Source organism: Apus apus, chromosome 1 (assembly GCF_020740795.1).
Source record: "Apus apus isolate bApuApu2 chromosome 1, bApuApu2.pri.cur, whole genome shotgun sequence".
NCBI classification, from domain to species: domain Eukaryota; kingdom Metazoa; phylum Chordata; class Aves; order Apodiformes; family Apodidae; genus Apus; species Apus apus.
The window spans coordinates 4,185,675-4,207,629 of NC_067282.1; the positions used below are offsets into that span (position 1 = coordinate 4,185,675).

Genomic DNA, 21,955 nt, shown 5'->3' on the forward strand with positions numbered 1-21,955 from the left:
AAACTACTTAAGACAGTCTCTCTAAACTGTAGTTTAATTACTTCTGACAGGGAACCAGGAGCCATGAACTCTCAAATCCAAATCTTCCATTTAGCTGCCAGTTTAAAGATAGATGGGAACCATACAATTTAAATGGCCTTACGACACACATCCTGCTGTACACCCAGCCCTTTAGAACATGGTGCTCTTAAATGCTCACAGGTTTCTAATGGGCGATTAAATAGTCAGAGTAGCTGTTACTTTTCTGGTGGCACTCAAAGAAATGATCAAAATGGATTTCAGATAAAGTTTCCTCTTAATCAAGATGACTGAGGCTGATTTACAGGAAAGGGCAGGTGAATAATTTCTTCATCGTTCAGTTCCAGGGACAAAATTTGCCACCTCTGTTCTTATTACAAGCTGTATTTTTTTTGGTACATTTCCTAATTCTGTTGTTAAAATTAGAGGACATGATTAGCTACCATCTGAGCTGCACAAGCAAATGAGAAGGAAAGCTTTTAATTCTCCCATTACAGCATTCATAGACTGGCCAGCTGCATTATACTGCTCCTGCCTATTTAAACTTAGAACACTGTGCTTGTGCATAAAAGACCTGCCTGTTAAATGTTTTCACACCAGCTGTTCCCAAAAGGTGACTAAATATTTCCTTTCATCTTTAATGTCTTCCACTGTTTGTATGAACAGCTTAGCCATTCCTTATCCTTTCCCAGAGGTGCATTGGTTTTCACTTCATCATGCCATGCAGCTCTCAAAGCCACCTGTAGTTCCTTGAAGGAAGGGGATCCTCTAAACCAATCTGGTGCTCAGTTCTAAGAGGAAATATGAGGCTTATTGACCTCAGAAGGAACAATCAGTCCATGCACCTCTGTGGGAAATTCCTGGACTTTGAGTAATAGCCTGCATTTTGTTCCCTGACACTTGCACTTACCAGAGGGCACTGATGGATCTTAACTGGTAGATGGATGCAGGGTTTTATCTAAGAAATTCAGTTCATTTCTATTCTACCATCTGGGTTTTTGTCATGTTACTGTCTGGGATTAGTGTCTTCCATTGCCTGGATTTCATCTCACCTTATGACACACTTTTATCTGAAGAACTGAACTGAGCCTAATTGCCCTCTGTGGCTCAAGGAGGAAAGACAGGTAGCTCCAGAGGACAATTCACTGGAAACCTCTTTCATGGAGAACTTCTGGAGCAGACTGAGCTCAAGGCACTGTAGAGTTTTGGGTTGTTCACCCAGAGGTCCCAGGTTTATCATAAAACTTTGTCCTTGCAAAAGGATAATGCCATTCCAACAGGATTCTGGTTATTTTTCAGGCAGATAATAAAAAAGAAATTGCTCATCTTCAGTTCCAGGACCTGCTCTATTCCATCACTGCTCCCCACCTGGAACCAGCCCATGAGGCCAGCTTCAACTTCCTGCTGATTAATTTTTAAACAAATGTGCCTTTTTTTTCCTCATTATCCCCTCATGATTGGAGGAGAGATTTCCCTCTGGTCAGCAAAGGCTGCCTTAAAGTTCCTCAAGGCTCTCTTAAAATCAAAACCTAGCCAAAATCTTGACAGTGGACTCTGATGTGCCTTAGCTTCTGCATATTGCATTGACCAAAATTGTGTTGTAATTTTATTCTAACCTCCACCAGCACATCTCTGTCTGTTGTTCACTTAACACTTAAGAATCTCAGCTATCTGAGGCCAAATTTATCCTTTTTGTTCTGTGTTTGCACTGTGCCAGGTATAATGAGGTCACAGTCCATTAACAGCACTTCAGAAGTAAGAATACTAAAGCAATTACTCATCCAAATAAAAAACCTTGTACCTGATTTTTTCTTCCTTTTTTTTTTTTTTTCATACCCTGCTGAAAACTGACCCAAATCTGTCCCCTTAAGAACAAAAAGTCTGCTATGTTGCCTTTGATATTTCAGAAGAGAAGTGGGAAAAGAAGCCTATCAAACACTAGCCACCAGTGTAAGGCTTTGTTCATGCCCATTTTTAATTGATAGAACAGACACGGTAGCTTCCAAACTAGAAAGTGGCATAATCCAGAATTTCTTATTATTTTCACATTACATTAAATAATTGGGTTGGGAAAGGGATAATGATGTCAATTTGTGCTTCATTTATGGCAAATCCATTTTTACATGTTTACCCCTATCCCCTCAAAATCCTAAAATTGGGTTGACAACAGTTTAAAGCTTTCCAGCTTAGAGAAGAGCAATGCAGATGAATATTTTTCTTTAGCATTCATGTGATGAAGAATCAGAGATTTAGCTGCTTCTGACCTGCCTGTTAAATCCTTTAATAAATATGGATTTAGTGCTAAAATATAAGATCAGGTGAAATTGCTCAAAGCTTCCTGAAAACTGGGGCAGTTCTACTGACCTTCAACGTATTAATAGAAAATTTAATAATTAAAAATCTGTCTTAGCTGGGATTTTCCAGTTTCAAGTTGGCTCATCTGAGGCAATTTCCAGTCTCTGAGAGATTTTTCCAGAAGAGAAGCACAGAGGAGAGCTAAAAGGCTGAGTTCTTTGAGGAGATAAGCCTTGATTTCACAACCTTCATTTGCTCTAGAAGGCAAACTATGGGAAATATCTGGGAAAAGAATATAAAATAAAGTAATGGATGGAAAAAACAGAAGGTTCATGATCGGCATGATTTAGACAGCAGTGAAGTGCTAAATACCTTCTTCATAATGAAACACATTTTGCAGTGTTAGGAAACTCTCATTTACATGATTTGATAACTCTGTAGTGACATATGAACTCCTCTCCTGGAACTGAGTAAGACATAAAGCTCATTACCTTCTGAAATCATCCTTTTAATAAATGTTATAAGGAAAGGTTCAAACTAAGGAGCAAGACAAAACCTTACAGGAGAGGTCTGAATTTTCTGCCCTTGCCAGTAACAAATCTGTAGCATGAAACCCCCTGAAAAACATCCTGTTTAAGTAGCAACTGGGGAACAGTTGTGCAGCTTGTGTCAGTGTCCCTCATTGAAGGTCATGTGTTTTTTCCTTCACAGATTGCATCCTAAAATCAAGGTCTGCACAACTTAATGCCTTTATACAAATACTCCATTTAACTTTTTTTTTTTTACATACATAAATTATGTAAATATTACTAATGTAGAAATCATAATTAGAATTTCTGTCAATAAATATAAAACCTGTTGGCCTTTATGAGTGTAATTAAGCTTCTGGTACAGAGACAACTATCCACTCCACTCAAGGATCTCAATGCATTTTACATAGCTCAGCAAACTGAATGTATCTGAAAGGTAACAGTAATTTCTTTTCTCTTCATGGATGAGGAAATCAAGATTAAAGGATGCTCTCTGGAGACTGAAAATTAATCCATCAGCTTTGCTATCATCCCTCATCATGAAGAACAACTGACCTTCAGCAATGGTTTTAAAGTGGGATTCAGGACACCCGAGTTTTCACCTACTGAAACTGAGGCCCTGAGAGAGGCTCCTGGAGCACCTGCACTGGGGCTGGCACATCCTGCATTATGGCCTGGCCCTAACCAGGATTCCTGAGTTGGCCTAAATGCTGCCAGGCCCTGCAGAAGGAGGACCAAGTACAGGTCTTCCATACTTGTGCAGAAGGGACAACTCTGCATTTGCAGAAAAGACTTGGTATACCCGAAGGAGGTATAAAACATGTGCATGATAGAGCAGGGGAGAGTTTTTTCCTCTAAGCGTTTGAGCTGGCTTAGTTGTCTATCTCTAGGAGGAGGGTTGGTAGAAATCTCTAATAAAAGAAAGCACCCATCTCTGGCCCTCAGGTAGATGCAAAAGATTAACCCCATTCAGCCCTTTCCCCCATTTTCCTCCTGGTATTTAGTTCTTTGCTTGCATAAGCAGCTTTGTGCTTAACCGAAAAGCTTCTGCAAATCCTCTTCTAGGTCTCATCTCTCCCTGGAGATTCAAATCAGGAATCCAGGAAACTCTGAGCTGCCTAACTTGGAGATGAAGAGTGCACAGAACAGCTGCTCACCTGGTGCTAAGCAGATCCAGGAGATCTGCCCCAGAACTGCCCTGAACCCATCTTCCATCTCTAAAATGAGTAATGAATGAATTTGCTATAGTGACGTGCTTCAGCTGATGTATGTCTGTCCTCCAAGTCTGAGCCTCTGACTCTTTAAACATGCAGCACCCAGCACAATGGGACTCTTGGCAGTTCTTGCTAGAAATAGTAAAAACAGGAGCAGTCCTTAGCAATCCCCATGCTAATGGATCACAGCTCTTACCCAATCTGTGCAGATGCACAATGTACAGTGGTACAGGTGGGATGTCTCTTAAAAAAATTAAAAGTCTCACTTCTAAGTGCAATTTCAGTGCTTTTCATATTTGCATAAAGATCTTCCAGCTCCTGACTGAAAAGCTATAACTCTGTGAGATGAATTCCATTAAACTGGTCTGCAGCCTTTTATCAGCCTCTAGTTTCTACAATATTTATAACCTATTTTCAACCTTGCCTTAAATGCTAGGGATTGACCATCACATTGTGTCTAAAGCATCTTCTCTATAGCTGTGATTTACTTTTGTACTCATGTCAATCTTCCCTTTATTTATTATTCTGAACTTTATTTTAAACTGTCTGTTGCAAGTTGAATAGCAGGGCATGAAATGCCAGGTATTGATGGACTTCAGTCCTGGAGCTGAGATTTGTTGAACAAAAATAAATATCCCAAAGTGCAGGATTATGTTTTTCTCTTTGATGCTTAATTGGATCTCTGTGCTTTTCTGGGATGTGAGTTAAAGCTTCCCAGAGAAGAAACAATTCCTGACATGTTAATGAAGTTCTTAACAAGGATTCTTCTTTGGACTAATTTTCAGTTCCTCTCTGTATCCATAAGGAAGAGATAATGTGACAGTAGAAAAGCATTTTGCTCATGCTTACAGGCATTAAAAAGAACTAATTTCTTTCCCAATTCTGAAGTTTGTTTTTGTCTAAAATAAAATCAACAGAGCATTTTCAATGTGCATGCTGAAGTAATCACAAGCTAGATCTGCTTGGGATTCCCTTTTCCAGAGCTTGGCACTACTATACAGACAGTGTCCCAACAAGGATTCCTTTTTCTTCAGCCAGCATTTCACCAAGGAATTGGACATTTTGTTATTAATCTTTTTCAAAAGGAGGCACAGAACATGTATGAAACATGCTGCTTTGAGATATCCAGAAGTTAGATGTCTGTCTCTCCACACCAATGGGATGCAGCAGCAGCTGCTCCAGAAGCTTTGTGTCTGCTGTGCAGTCCATATGCCTGAACACCAGGCTGGAAGGATCACCTTTACAGAAAGGAAGAAAAGCTATTGCCAAAGCCCTTTCAAACTTTCATCTGTAGAGATCATTAGAAAGGTTCTTATTAGTGCTAATTGTGATGATAGTTTTTAGAGTATGAACATCTTGCAGCTTGGACGCGGGCAGAGAGGTGATCCTGAATTCAGTGCATCCACTTCAGACAGGTTATTGAATCATGGGTTTCTGGTCTCTGATAGCAACTGATTCACTATATGGCAATTAAGTATTAATTTTCCTTGCTCATTTTTAACTCTATTCTGTTCAACTGACCTATAGATTCTTTCCCTTATTATTTAATCTAGAATCATTGAATCATAGAATGCGTGGGGTTGGAAGGGACCTTTAAAGATCATCTAGTCTAGCCCCCCCCACAATGCACAGGGATCTTTTTGACTCGATCAGGTTGCTCAGAGTCTGGGCAAGCCTGACCTTGAATGTTTCCATGGATGGGGCCTCTATCACCCTCATAGCAAAGAACTTTTTCCTAAAGTTCAATATAAATCTACCCTGCTTTAATTTAAGACCATTGCCCCTCATCCTATCACTACACACCCTCCCCAGATTTCCTGGAGCCCCTTCAGCTACAGGAAGGCCACTGTAAGGTCTCCCCAGAACCTTCTCCTCTCCAGGTTGAACAATGCCAGCTCTCTCAGCCTGTCTTCATAGGAGAGCTGCTCAAGTCCATGGATAATTTTTATGGCCATTCTCTAAACTTGTTCCAACAGGTCGATTTCCCTCTTGTGCTGAGGATTTCAGAGCTGGACACAGTACTCCCCACCTGGAGTACACCCCACCTGGTCTTACATGAGCAGAGCAGAGGGGCAGAATCCCCTCCCTGGCTCTCTGGCCACACTTCTCTTGATGCAGCCCAGGATGCAGTTGCTCTCTGGGCTCCAGCACTCACTGGTGGCTCATGTCTATCTTCTCATCAACTAACACCCCCAGGTCCTTCTCCTCAGGACTACTCTCCAGCCATTCTCCCCCCAGCCTGTATTTGTGTCTGGGGTTGTGCTGACCCAGCTGCAGGACCCTGCACTTGGCCTTGTTGAACTTCATGAGGTTGGCACTGGCCCACCTCTCCAGCCTGTCAAGGTCCCTCTGGATGGCAGCTCTTCCCTCTTGGGTGTCAACCACACCACACAGCTTGGTATCATCAGCAAACTTGCTGAGGATACACTCAATCCCACTGCCCATGTCTCCAATAAAGATGTTAAACAGCACTGGTCCCAATACTGATCCCTGAGGGACACCACTCGTCACCTGCCTCCATTTGGACATTGAGCCATTGACCACAACTCTCTGGGTGTGGCCATCCAGCCACTCTCTTATCCACCGAGTGGTCCATCTGTCAAATCCATGCCTTGTCAGTTTGGAGACCAGGATGTCATGTGGGACAGTGTCAAATGCCTTGCACAAATCCAGGTAGATGACATCAGTTGCTCTGCCACCATCCACCATCTCTGTAGCCTTGTTGTAGAAGGCCACCAGATTGGTCAGGCATGACTGGCCCTTAGTGAAGCCACGTCGGCTGTCACCAATCACCTCTTCATTTTCCATGTGCCTTAGCAGACTTTCCAGAAGGATCTGCTCCATGACCTTGCCAGGCACAGAGGTGAGACTGACCTGCCTGTAGTTCACTGGGTCTTCCTTTTTCCCCTTTTTAAAAATAGGGGCTATGTTCCCATTTTCCAATCAGCAGGAACCCCACCAGACTGCCATGACCTCTCAAATATGATGGACAGAGCCTTAGCAATTGCATCTGCCAGCTCCCTCAGGACCCATGGGTGAATCCCATCAGGTCCCATAGATTTATGCACCTTCAGGTTCTTTAGATGGTCACAAACCTGCTCTACACCTATGGTGGAGGGTAATTCATTCTCCCAGTCCCTGCTTTCACTTTCTGTGGCCTTTGAGTTGAGGTTGGAGCACTTGCAAGAGAAGACTGAAGCAAAGAAGTCATTGAGGACCTCAGCCTTCTCAATATCCTGTGTTGCAACTAATCCTTCAAATTAGCCAAATTAACAAGAACCCCATAGAGTCTGTTACATCATTGCTGTTTTCAGTCAGAAAAGTCCACAACACAAAGAATAATTCATTCAAACATAAAGAACTTTTGAGCTCATGGTGTGACTGCTGAGGTCACATTTGGAGATAGGGAAGAATGCTGAACTAAAATTGGCATGCTTGGAATTAGACCTAATTGTTGTAGAAGACAAACAGGGAATGGGATAGGCTTCCCATTGCCCTTTAAGGGGGGCCCATGAATTGGCACTGATGCTGGAACAGATGATGTGAGAGAAAGAAGCTTTGCTCATCACAAGGTCAGTGAAGACCAGGGGTTGCTTGTTACACCACGGGACATACACTGTTTTCAGCCTGAGACATGACCTAATCTGACCAAATGTTATGTGATCTAATGGTCAGAGCCAGACTGATGATATCACCATTTCCACTGGTTTTGGCCAAGTTTGAAATGACAGCTAGAATGCAAGTTTTCAGTTCCTTCACCTTCTCCCTTGGTCATTGTATCTGACCAGGACTGCATGGGCTGCTTCAAATAGAAGTAGCTAAAAGTAAGATCCTAACCAGATCCCAAAGCTGGCTGAAGTTTGATGGATCTCTGGTTGGCCAGGGAAATGTGCAAAGACAATTTCTCAACTATCAGTTTGTAAGCAGGAATGCGTATTGGAAAAATAAGTTATACTTTCTGCCTCACTGGGAGTTTTGCCCTCCCTTCAGCCTGTCCTTTTCATCTTCTGACCACAAAGATATTTGGACTTCTGAAGAACTGGACTCCCCCAAAAAATAACTACAGCCCATCTCAACTTCTACCTTTATTTCCACCACACCGAGGTCTCCTTATACAACGTTTTTAAAAACCAAAGGGAAAGGGACTAAAAGTATTCAAATGAAAGCCTTCCTGAATCTTTTTATTTCAAATGTTTTGGGTTTAGTCTTTTATTGCAAATTTAAGAGAAAGCTTAGAAGACTTTAAAGAATAAATTCATCTTGGGGATGGGCAGGCTAAAATCTGTACTCACAATCCCCGCTACTTCAAGACCCTCATTTTGTATCCTGATAGTTCTTGTTAACACTGTTGATTCTCCAAATTCACTTATACCTTCACAATTCACAAAGCAGATACCTGCCAGGCAGGGCCTGTGGTAGCCTTGTGTAACAGTGCTGGGCTGCACATAATTTATTCCCTTACAGAGAAAACTTCCCTCCACCAAAATAAAATGGGGAAGATCACAAATTCACAAATCAATGTTCTGGTTCTGCAAGGCTGAGGATGAAATCCCTGCTGGTACAAAACATTTCCTGACTTTCAGTGACTGGTAAAGGACCAAGATAAGACCTTCAGGAGTGGATTTGCAAGGTTAGTATTGAACCAGAACACATGTTGATGATATCTTCTGAAGGCTTTGCAGATCTTGTGCTCCCATAATTTCAATTGCCCCAGACTAATGTTTCTCACTACAGGGCAGTGCAAAAGAAGTGAGATGAACAAGTTACAAGCAGAAGGAAGATCATTTTAAGTGGCATTTGATTACATAGCTGTGCCTGGTATCTTTTTTTTAAGACACTAAGATCGAAAATATATGGATTTTCATCAGTTTAAAGTGTTGCATCCTGAAATGTATTCTCTTGTTCTTCCCCACGTGTTTTAAAGCTAAGAAAAAGAAAAATCAGCAATCTCTTAGGCATTAAAGGGGGACCTAGTCTGTAGAAAGGTATAAGCCTGTATCGTGTGTCAGCTGATATAATATCCATCTTTTACAGCAACACTTTTACTCCTTAATGAAGAAAATAATGTTTTAAAGGAGGGATCATACCAACATTTTCCAAGGAAAGATTTTTATCTTGGTGGCCTTGGGCATGACATGAATTTAACAGGAGATTTTGTTTTGTAAGGTTGACAGCAACAAACCCAAGGAATTCAATTTTTATCACACATGTCGTGTTAATCATGATGCTGTTTGACTAATAGGATATGATATTGTCTGCTTAGATATATGAGAACTGTGTTTCTGTGTGTCTGTGTGTGTGCAATGTTCTACTGTAAAATTCCTCATGGAAAATGTCATTGGAAGATAAAGGTGCATTTGTTCTAGTGTTCCTCTTTCAAAATTCATCTTCTTGGTCTCCTTATCTACTAATTGGAATACAGAAAATATGCCTGTTTCAGTGAACTTTACAGCTCTGTGGTGGGAAACTCTGTTGGGTGCTATCTGAAACACTTTCTCCATTGTTAATTTATACAACTAAATTGGAACTAAAAAATTCAGTCATTACTATTAGCTGATACAGAATCTTAAATCTAATCATTGTTTGTGAATGGACATGAATTGACCCACACTCCTGCAACATAAACATTGACTTCAATGTGCTGTGCAATATTTTATAAGAATATGGCTTCCCTGCAGTCAGAGACCTGGATACACACACTATGCTAGTTCTACTTTAAATCCAGCTTCTCAGCCTATCAAAAGCAGTGAAGCCATGGAGGACTGTTTTACAACTGCTGGACACCCACACTATTTCCCCACTGTGCTTGGAGGACATGTTTACTTAGGCATGTCTTCAAGTATTGTGATCACTACATGGCATTCTGAAGCCCCTCCTAAGCTGTTTTTAACTGATCACACAGGCTAAGAGAGGGTTTTCTAATTATTATTTTTTTCTTTTAAATGCCACAGTTCTTTAATTTCTGTCCACTAAAGACATTTATAACATTTCTAGCCAGAATAAGTGTGGCAAGGCTGAGGGCTGCAGTGCAGAAAACGCCGAGGAGATTGATGGTCTGAAACTCTGCTTCTGTCCCAAACAACAGGCACTCTGGGCTTTAGAATAATGCCCAGCTGACATTAAGGTGCAGGGCATGAAACTCAGGTCCTCAATTTTGGCATCCCTTTGGATCAGCCCAGCCAGTTAATTCTTTTCTTTGAGATGGCTGCTTGTAGCATCTGCATCGAGCGGGCAGTTGGGATATTCTCCCAAGAAATGAGACAGAAGAAAGTCTGCTTCCTCAGACTGAGAAATGTGCTGTACATGTCACAGTAGAAATTTAGGAACTTTAGGTAGCAGACAGTGGAATGTCTCAGAAGCTGAGAAGAGGTTTTCTGCAACACTGTATTAAAGTTAGATGATCTGCATTTGCTTAAGGTAAATCCTAAATGCCTAAATATCTTTGTGATCATAGACCTTATTAACAAAGTTTGGCAACAATTCACTGGGAAGCAGCATTTCCTCCCTGTCACAGAGGCATATCCTCAGAAAACACTGTTGGCAGCAGAATTGGTGAGAGAAGCTGTGAATAATACCAAACTACTAGATTTTACAAGATATGGTTCTGCAAGCTCAGCTCCAGCCTCTGACCAGGCATGCTGTCTTAGCTTTTTCAAAATGTGAAGAAAAACATCATAACTTCTAACTTCTTCACTAACATCCAGCTTCCAGTTCCCAGCTCTTACCATTAAATGTACAGCCCATTATTTTATATCTCCACTGCCAATTTAGGACCACCATATACAAAATACTATTCCTGTTACTGCTCTTCTCCAGTGTACTTTTAGAGGTCTGAAGTATTGCACTGGATGTCAACCATGCATAAAGCAAGTCATTATGAACGAGTGATTGGGAAGGGATCCTTATCTGTATGCAGGTCAATGAACAACCACTGCTAATGGCCCAGAAAAAGTCAGTACACTTATTACACAGAGAACATAATTTCTATTGCTGCTTTGTACAATCACCTTTCAAATGACTCTTGTGAATATCATGTATGTCAAGATGTCAACTACCAAATGGAGAACAGTGTGAACACCACTGACTGAAATTTAAGGAGAGTGAAGGACAATATAAGACAACTTAATTCCTTTAAGAATGATTTTGCATCCAAGCATAATACTGTTTTGATGGGCCTGTGATTACACTGATGCATCAGTGAGATCCCTCCGGGGATGGTACATTCCACAAATGCAGATAACCTGACTCACCTATTCATTTCACTGCACTCAGGAAATGTGTCTTATGGTATGTGTCTTGTTGCCTCTTTACTAGTCAGAAATCCTTGGTCCAGTTTGAGTAGGTCAAGAGTGAGACTCAAACACATATTAACCTCTGTGTCATGTTGCAGCACAGGCCATTTCCTTCTTCTCACTATACTCAGACAATAAGTGGTTAAAAGAGGTGCCTTATAATGGCTTCATTAGTTGCTATGCTTGGAGAATGAAGCCCTTTGCTAGGGCTCATTAAGAGGTGAAGGGACATAGCACGCCAGAAGCTTGGGATACAGAGGATCTGTGATGGCACATCCTGGAGAAAAGGGGTTCCTTTGATGAGTGGTTCCTTAATTACCTTTCTTGTACTAAGCATTGCCTTGAACTTTTTAGCTGAACTGGGTGATAAAGAACCTTTTTGTATTTGCTTGTGTAACAGTGGTAGGATGCAAAAGGGAAAGGATTTAATTATCCCTTGGAGAAATCAAAATGTCCCTTTTGCTGATAAGCACCAGTGATCTCGGGACTTACCTGTGCAACTTTCACTAAAAGACTTTTCTCTATATTTGGGAATCTACCAAAAAAGAAGCACACACTTAGGGAAAGGAGATCCTAAGAAACTATCCCTTGCATGAAAGGCTAACGCATGTTTAAGAAGCATTTTTCCAGAATGAAAAATCTAGAGTAGTATGGCAGCAGCCCTATCTCAAGCTATACCAGCAGTGGGCACACACATCAAGAAGAACAGAACAAAACAAACCAAAAACAACAAACCATATAATTACTTCTTCCTACAACACAGGGCAGAGTAGAATCCACAAGATATTGAATTGAATATTGTCTACGAAGACACGGGCTAAGTGCAATTAAAATCATAATACAAACAGGAAACAGAAATCACTGTAATATTATCATCTTGTGAAGAACAGAGGGTTTTCTCCAGCAATCTGTGCTCCTCTAAGATTCCTGCTAAAAGCTGTGAAATCTACCTACTTATCTGAAAGACTGAGTCTAAGGTACAAAGATGGTCTAGTCTTATTTTCTACACATGACAATCCACGAACTTTAACCTAGCTGCTTCCCTACTGACTGATACCTTCTGAATGAATATAGCATAGTGCATTTCAGATAGGTATTAATCTTGGCTTAAAAGGTGCTTAAAGCTGGGAAATTCACTCTGCTTTCTCATCTTTTACTGTGTTTCCAGTTAACTATGGGGTTCCCAGGGTCTGCTTCTCAATGTGGTTTATGAAGGGGGCTGTCCTCGGCACTAGTCCACGTAAGCACAGTTCTATATATTTCACTGGGACTGAACACAGTCCTAACTGCTTTGCTGAGCTGAAGGCTGATTTATGCAAGTACTTAATTCTCTCACTTAATAATTCTTCTGTTCTGTTTGTTCCAGTTTTATAGGACAATAAAAATCAGGCCCCTTTATTCCCTTTTGCAAAACCTCCACCCCACAGGGTTGGGCAGTATGTTGTTACGTTTACTAACATGGTTACTCACTCTATTTTAATAATGCAAGAAGAGTATCATTCATTCTGTGAGTAAATCTGTCCTTCAAATCAAGTCATCAATTCAGTGGAAAGGTTTGGGTTAGAAATGGAAGTTTACAAATCACCTTAGCGGTGATTTTAGCTCGGAGGCACAATAACCTGAACGTTACAAGCAGCTCAGTGAGGAAAAAGAACTTGAAATGACACTCAAGTTTGTCTCAAATAACCTCACATTGCCAAATAAAGTTTGCAGTAGATGGATTTATGAAATCAGTATAAGGAAAGCTTATAAATCAGCTGCACATGACCCTCCAGGTTACCAAAGGGAAAGTGAATTCCCTTAGCGTGTAGGAATGAACATTTTTCCAAATCCATCCCTGCAATCTCCAAACCTCCAAATAAACTCAGAATAATGGCTCAATTACAAGCTATGCTGCAAAATCACTAGAAATACACTACTACCTTTCCCCTTACAGTGGTCTTAAAAATGAACTCACAGAGTATGGAATTGAAGATGTTCATATGAGGAAAGGAAAAGCCTGATACCAAATTTATCCTCCTGTTAATACAGGAAAGCTTCCCTCCCTACATCTGCAAAAGTTTTGATCAACTTAGTCTTAGCCCCAGGCAAGTCGGCCTCCCCTTCTGATTATTCCTCAGCGCAGTCAATTTTTACTTTATGACAAACTTCCTAATACCTAACATAAATAATGGTTGCAGAAAAGGTTTAGTCAGTTTAGTCAGTTTGCTCCATCCTTGGAAGCTGCTCTCTGAAAATACCCACAAGTTGTTAACCTAGTTTTCTTTACACATGATAGTAAATCCTCAGTGAAAATGTCATTTATGTAATTTTTCTACTATACCCTCTCTCCTATAATTTTGTTGTTGTTGTTGCTGCTTTGCTGAAAATTCATTCCATTTCATTGCCTATACTGAGCTGCCCTGGATTTTTTGGCCTAGTTCCACCCCAGCTGTGCAAGGTAAAGAAGCTGTTATTGCTGTTGTCTATTGTTTGTGAGCACAGCACACAGCACAAAAGCCCAAAGACTTATGTTTCATAGATTCTGACTATTTAATGCATTATAGGATTACTCAGTGTGGCCTCTGAAAGCTAATGGCATTTGGAAGAAAAGGAGAGACACCTGAATAATTTTTCTTTAGCCTTCATTTCACATACCTGATGCAGATTTTGAGCAAGATGCCCATTGAGCTGAGGGATGAAGAAGACTGCAGTTTCAAAACTCTACACAAAACTGCCCATAAAAATTTGTGGTTTATGTAGATGCTCATGCTTTTAAATACTTCCACTCAGTAAACTTACTTTTTACTTAACAGAGGACAGTGTTTACAGTCTTTTCATACAAACCTCATCTACAACTCATCTGCCTTTAGCTGAGCCTAGAAAAACACAGTCTTTAAATTCAGAAGGGAAATGAGACCTGAAGGAGTGACACCTTTTCCTTCTTGTTTACAGACACCTAAAGAATATTTAGTCATCTCCTAAAAATCAAAATAGACCCTTTGGTGGCTACTGGGATTCATCAAGAACTAACACCAGAACAAGCAGTTATATGTAGACCATCAATTACATTCATCACAATATAATGAACAATAGCAAGCCTAGGTGGCTTTAATGGGGTTATTTATTATATTACTCTATGCTCAGCAGTGGAAGCAGAATTATTTATGTAGTTGAGCTGTGGCATTTCTGCTTCCAGTCACGCCCTACATGGGCTTTACTGGAACACGTGTAGTGCTATTCTTGCAGATTGAAGTCTGAATATTTTACAAAGTTTAAATAAAATTAAAAGCAACAAGAAGTCACTGCTGACGTTACCGATTGAGCAATCGTGTCCAGTCCAGTTGGGATCACAGCTGCAGAGTCCAGTGTCTGGGAGGAAAGTCCCGTGACCTGAGCATTGGTCCAGACAAGTGGCTCTTGGGGTCTCACAATTTGTTCCTCCCCAGCCAACCGAACAGTGACATTCTCCTCTCACGCACACGCCTCGTCCCGAGCAGGTAGGATCCATGCAGTCCACTACATGTGAGAAGGAAAAGGAAACAGATGGGGAAAGCAAATGGGAATTTCAGGAAAAAAAAAAAGCTATCAGACTGTCAGAAACACAGACTTCTTCATATAGTATCTCAAGGCTCTAACCAGAAAGCAAAGCCCCGCTGTGCATAAAACAGATGCTTCATGCAAGAAGATACTGTCCCAAAAAGGCACTGAGATACAAAATACTTACATGAAAATCAGGGAAAATTCTAATTATTAAATCCAGGCCTACACTAATAAACTATCTTTCTAGTAAGAACAGGCTAGTATGAATAAGAATAGTATATGAATAATATTCTCTTACACATATCTTGCCTCCATTTATCTATTAGAATAACCTAAATTACTAATACTAATGAATTAAAAGCTAAGCTCTAGTTTTTTAAGAGAGAATTTCACATAAACATTCAGCAGAAGCTGATTTCCTTATTCAGCAAACTACATGCCTAAAATGAAGAAGGTGCTGAAATCTATACAGGTTTCACAGGCACATATTTTCATGTTAAGCATATCCTTAGACAGTTTTCTTGAGTAAGGATTAAAACAAAATAATGTATTTTTGGATACTGGTATTCTGGTTTTCTTTTTCATCAACCAATACCCTTTTCCCCTCCTCTTCCCTTCCCCACAAAAAGCCACTTTCCTAACAAGATTGGAGACCATTCAGTTAGGTGTATGGTATAGAAGTGTGCACCAAAAGACCAAATGTGTTGCTGCCTGATTCCTGAGGTATGTATTTTGTAGGCAACTGTCAGCTCCTTTGCCCACAGGGGAATTTCACCCAGCAATCAAAAAAAATGAAACACACCAGACACCTTCCCAGAAAAGGACTGGAGGAGTTGATAATCTATTTATATATAAAAGCATATAGGACAGCCTAGAGAAATTCTTCCCATCTCTTGCAATGGTGTGTGCCAGTGCCCTGGGGATTGGTGACAAGTGTCAGTCTGGTTTAACAGCAAGAGGAAAGCTGTCCAGCTCCTGGCTCTAATACAGAAGAGCAGAGCATGGCCACAGCACACACAGCAGGTTTGTGGTTAATTTTTTTCCCCTACTGTAAAAGCTAATAAGAATCCCAACGACTTGTTTAAGATCCAGAAACCTTAAAAAGAAACACAACAGCTGCTCTGATAATTCCCTGAGTTCTCAAAACCTCAGTCTGACAAGTAATGGCTCAGCAATTACTATCCCAAGGCATGTGAAAGAATTTTCTGTTTTGTTTGATTCCTGGAGCCCTGCTCGTAGTTGGAACAATCCTCAAAAACTGTAAGAGGCTGGAAAGGATGAGTCTATAAATCTCTTTCACTGTTAGTGAGCTGGGAGCTAGGTGCCAATTTTAGCATGAGACCCTTGGAGCCCTGGCCCTGTTCTTTCTCACCAGTAATAAGTATGAAAAGGACTAAGAAACAGAGTAGCAGCCTTGTAGGTTCTCAGCAGATGGTTCGAACATAGAGAACAAAGATCACAGGCTAACTGACAAGAGGCTACCTCCAGGCAATTAATCATCCCCTCTGAAGGTCAACTGGGAAAAAGGTGAGTTTTACAGGGGGGCTCCATCACAGGAGGCAGACAATCTGCTATCTCAGCTCTAACACAGATGATTATAGGAGGGGAATGTGCATGTCAGAAACTCCCATTTATCATAATCCCAAGGCCATTTTTCATGTTGAAATGAGCCCTTTCAGAAAATGTCACACACAATGGCTACTTTAATCTCAGCCTCACTAGCTGTATCTCTTTAGGCTTTCTGCACCATCGGAAGGGCCCTGGGACAGGATTATGGGCTTCTGCTTTCTTCCTAATCAATTGCTTAGTAGATTTGGAGTACAATGGTGTATTTTTAGGGAGTTCTGCTTGACAAATTTAGTGGCTCAACTCTGGGAGAAGTGGAGATGGGGAGTGGGGCAAGTGAACAGAGCTGACAAAATCTTGTATAGTTACCAAAAAAAAAGGAAAAAAAAAAAAAGTGTTTTGCATAAATCTGTGTTGCTGCTTGGAAAATGTTCCAAATAGTCTAATTTTTGGTTGGAAAATGCCCCATTTATAATTCAGCCTTGTGCAGAACCTTTGCTAGGGAGATAAATCATGCAGCAAGCAAGGCTAGTGCCTCTTCCACACTCTTCCCCAATATGCTTCATGCTTCACTGGGCACACAAGTTATTAGGCTTTTTTTGGTACCCAAAGAGTAACTTCTCATTTTTCACTGGTTAAATTTGCTCCCCTCTCTTTAATGTCTCGCTGGTTTTGCCCATGCCTTATAAAATATGGGCTAATAACCTAAGGAAGGAGAAAAGAAAACCTCCTGTAAGATTGTTGGCTGATGTTTTATAAACATTGCTGAACTTCTATGGGGGGAAAAGACAGAAGAAACCCAGGAAAGAAAGCCCATTATAAACATGGACTAAGCGGTGAAGCTATGAGAATTGAGAAATAATAAAAAGTAATCAATACCAGATGGTCCTTCTTAGTAGAGAAATTAAAAAGTAAAAGCATTCTAAAAAATAGTATAAATACATATGTATTTCTGCCCTGAAGATTTCCCACATGGCATATTTCTGAGTTACTTCCCCCCCTCACAACACAATACAAATTATGCCTTCAATATGAAAAACAAATGCACACTTGGAAAAAGACTAAAGATTTCATAAGAAAAATCATGTTCTCTTTGTTCTTCATTATTTTTCTAGTTTTTACCTATTGGGACTGACACTGTTCCCTGCTACAGGGATAACATAAAATAACTGAGTAGTGTCTGGCTTTTCTGCTTTAAATGTGACCAGGGAATAAAGGTTCCTGTTAGAAAAAGGGCAAATCTTACTCTGATTTACACACATTAAACAAGTCTAGCTGGAGGCAAAATCAGGATGTTTTCCTTTCTGTTTATCCAGTAAAGATACGATCTAGGAAATAGAGGGTTTCTGGAGATGCTTTAAAGATACTTCCGGAGTCACCATCTTTGGGTTTTGCATGCCCCACAGCTTCACTGAATTCTGCTTTCTTAAGCCAAAATGAAGCTTTCTCAAAAGATGCCTTGTTGCCACAAGAGCTGATGCTATCTTCATCTCCAACATTTACTGACACTGAAGCCATGTTACATCAGAGATGTCCCAGTCCAATACACTTAACACATCAAAAGGACTGATTATATGCCTTTTGAATGTCTGAATACAATTCAGTCTGCTTTCATTGCCCATAAAATAAAGCCATTTCAGATAAATCTTGATCCTGCATACATGAAGACAACCATAATTCATTAAAGCCATTGTGATTCTTATATGTGTATCAAATGGATGTCCTAAGTCTATCAGACACTGCAGAGGCCTTTGCATTTGTAGAAGCATAATTTCAACATAATTATCTTTCAGGTCTTCTGCATAGAATTTTGAGAATAATTTTCAAAAGTGCTGAACATTATTCTGTAAATCAAGCACTTTTAGATGCATTTTTATGACTGTCTGAATAATTTGCACACTTACAAAACTGTATACTTTTTCATTTGGCAGTCACAGACCTGGGAAGATAAACGTTTATGTTGGCAGGTGACTTCCTATACAAAAAGATTAAAGATAACTGCTAAAAGCCACTGCATTTCTGAGCCACAAATCTAAATGTAAATGAAAAAGGGTTAGGGGCTAATGTGAGAAAAAAGCTATGGAAGAGCCATTAAAATAGTATCTGATTGTGAAGCAGAACTTAATTCAAGCCCTGAGCATTTCTAAGCTTTTAAAACTGACAAGAATCAGGGACTTTCTCTCACACACCACCATTTTCTGGATGGAAGCAACTGAAATCACTTGGTATAGCATAGCAGAGAAGAGAGCACTGTAAAAGTAATTATACGTTTAGATGTGAAAATGGAAACGATGCTTTAATAAGAACATTTGAACATATGATTAGATGTTCTGGTCTTTCAACTAGATTTGTCTATCTGAAGCATTTGATGGCTCTTTACCCAATTATTGAACAAATATGATAGCTAACGACAGGTTATTACAACATATCATTTTTATGTTGCATCCATCTATTGTACCTCTAAAGTGCTTATTACTGCTCTGTTTAAGCACCAGGCCTATTCTGAATTTCCTCCATCCATGTAATTATACAACGGCAATCAAAGCAAAAGGCTAATTTAACGTATCTTGCAAATACCTTCTTCACAGCTCTCTCCTTTGTACCCTGGGTTGCAGATACAGGTCCCCATGATGCACGTGCCATGGTTATTGCAGGAGACATCAATGCACTGGTTTGTTGGGACATCACACTCTGCTCCTTTCCAGCCGCTGTGGCACAAGCACCTCCCCTTCATGTACTGCCCATTCCCACTGCACAGCACAGGGCAGGACGCTGGGGAAGGATAACAGGAATCACATTCAAACACAATTGCACACGGCTCTCACTTCAAAGAAGGGCACAAGAGTCCAGCATGGGATTTATGGTCCTCATACACAGCTTTCAGTGGGGTATGTTGTTCTTTCCTTTGCCAAAACCAATGATTTTACATGGATGACACCCAGCTGTTAACTATATTCTTGTGTGAACATTCAAAACAAACAAACTGCACTCTTGAGTTAGAAAATCCCCTTGCTTTGTGTCTCTGATGCTTTTTTTTTTTCACTAACCAAACTCAGAATTTTCTTGTATTCTGACTTTTCAATGTACTGGTGTCTTGTTTCAGCAGCACCACTGATCTTAGATTGCTTATCACTGTCCCTGACCTGCTGCCAGATTTCATACTTTCCTTGATGCTGCCCCTTCTGTGGACCTTAGCTAGACACAAATCACTCCTACATTTTTCTGTTGCAGTTCTCAACTTTATGGGTTTCAATTGCTTTGTTCAGAGTCCAGAATGCCACATTGAGACTGTCTCCCCAGTTAAGCTCATGTGATGCCATCAAATGAATATCCAGCCCCATTTTTTTTTTGGTCCACCTCTGCTGAACTCCATTACTAATCAGACACCATGAAACACTGGCCACTGGTCTTTCCAAGCTCCTTGTAATAAAAGTTCTCCAAATTTGTTCTTTATATCAATCTAAAAAGGATTTTTAAATTGTCCTTGTTTTTGGCAAAATCAGCTGATTCTCAAGGCCAACCAGCTACAAGATTTCTTCCCGGTGATAAAGGGCAGAAGAGAAAGAAGACAATCTCAAGCTGTGGCATGATGGATCCCAGGATTAAGCATTTTCTGAGCTAAATTTGGAAAATGTCAGAGTGGAATGGGATGAACTAAAGGATACGGATCAGACTACCCAAGGAAGGAGAGGGCATCAAGGACCAGAAGCCCAGCCTCTATGGCCAAAGCTTTGGTAATCACTGCTCTCTAAGCATCCTTCAGCTCCTCTCTGATGATGCCTTCTCCCTTTTCCAATCTCCATACCTGCCACCTTATGCTCCTTTTGATTTTTCCAAGGAAGCTGCTAATTTCTGTCCCTCAAAAACAATGTCCTCCCCCTGTTCACTATCCCTTGAAATTCCTTCTTGCTTAAGCACTATTCTCTTCCATTTCATTTTGCTGAAACTCAGCTGCAAGGACATATATTCAACACAGACTTGCCTCCTTCACTGTTGGACATTATCATGGGGAAGTGCACCTGGGCTTCTCATGTGCCCCTCCAAAAGGCAATTTATGAACATTTTTACACAGGGCAAATGTCAAAGGGATATTCCAGGTGGCTGCTTAACTTCACTGCATTAGTCATGTGATTAATACTCTCTTTTGTTTCATTCCTAACTCTGAGTATATGCAGGAAGAGGTATTAACATGGTTAAGGGCAACAATCCCCTCCTTCTCTTAGGGCCTTTTCAGACAGTAATTGCACAGTGCCCAATCTATGCTGTTTCCATGTGTCCTTGTAGACAAGTTGTTTGGAGTGTTACAGAATTACAGCAACCTCAAGCAACACGAAGTATTGCCAGCTCTGAATGTTAAGTCAGTCTGATATGCAGTGAACTACATTTGTCTGACCAAGATAAAAGGGGTTTAGAAAAGAAAGGAATTTGGCAACTGTCATTACTAAGGAGCCCTCTGTTCACTTCAAAGGAAGCATATTGCTGTGGTCTGTTTCAAGTACATCATTTCCAAGGCGGTGTCTACCTATACAATACAAAACATACATTGTTTAAGATACACTATGTTGTGTATATGGTCCACAGCAAATTCACTCTGCAATTTCACTTTTCAGCTAGCTGGTGGAATTTTCCACCCCACCCCCATCTCAAATTTCAAATGCTCAGTAGTGGAGCCTGTTCTTTCAAGGCACTGGAAGAGGTTCGTCTGCAGCTCTTTTCAACAAGAAGAAAGAATAATTGCCTTTAACCAGGGAGAGGTTGCTGAAAAAGACTTACATGTTTTCTGACAAGACAGCTGATCACTCAGTACAAGATCAGATAAATTACTGGCCATCTGCAATAAGACCAATACTCTAAAGAGCTGTCTGTGGAGAACACCTTCAACACAACCTGGAAAGTGCCACTGACAATGTCAAGGCAATGGCAAAGGACAAGACATCCTTTGTAGCATACAATAATGAATAAAGACAAAAGAAGATTCTGGAATTTTTCCACTGCTACTTGGGCAGCTCTTTTCCATATAAAGATATATATATAAAGATATATAATTGTTGTCTGTTCATTCAGATTCCAACAAACCTAACATATAGATCACTTTTCTTGTAAAGTTTAGTTATCATCAGAGAGCAAGATCATTTGTGTGTTTGTTCACTTTATAAAGAACAACATCAAAACACCATCTCCCATCTTTAAGGGGGGTCTTCAAGAGGCCCATGAATACACCTCTGGTGATTTGTTTGCATTTACCTGGTGTAAAATAATTGGTTAATAATACATTAATAAGTAACCATTATTAAAAACAGAAGGGCTTTTATGCCACAGTTTCCCACCCATTTGGATGGTGAATTATGAGGGTGAATTGAAACAAAGAAAAACCCAGGAATCTATGACCTAGAAATATTCATGTGGGCAGAGATGCTTATTTAAAGATTACTGCTCAGTACACGGACTGAGACGTGGCTGCAGACAGACACTGTAGCAGCCTTACACAAGTTGCCCTCTAAGGGTTTTGTAGGTCAAA

General features: G+C 40.4%; 1 protein-coding gene across 1 annotated transcript in view; it reads right to left on the minus strand.

The window, feature by feature from the left end:
* LOC127395132 (teneurin-4) overlaps positions 1-21,955 on the minus strand; it is a gene marked incomplete at its 5' end in the record, with an annotated part of 214,884 nt that overhangs the window by 137,991 nt on the left and 54,938 nt on the right. Inside the window, 2 exons of the mRNA XM_051641606.1 lie at positions 14,647-14,847; positions 19,015-19,209. Of these exons, the coding sequence (XP_051497566.1) occupies positions 14,647-14,847; positions 19,015-19,209 (396 nt within the window). The remainder of the gene's footprint in view (positions 1-14,646; positions 14,848-19,014; positions 19,210-21,955) is intronic.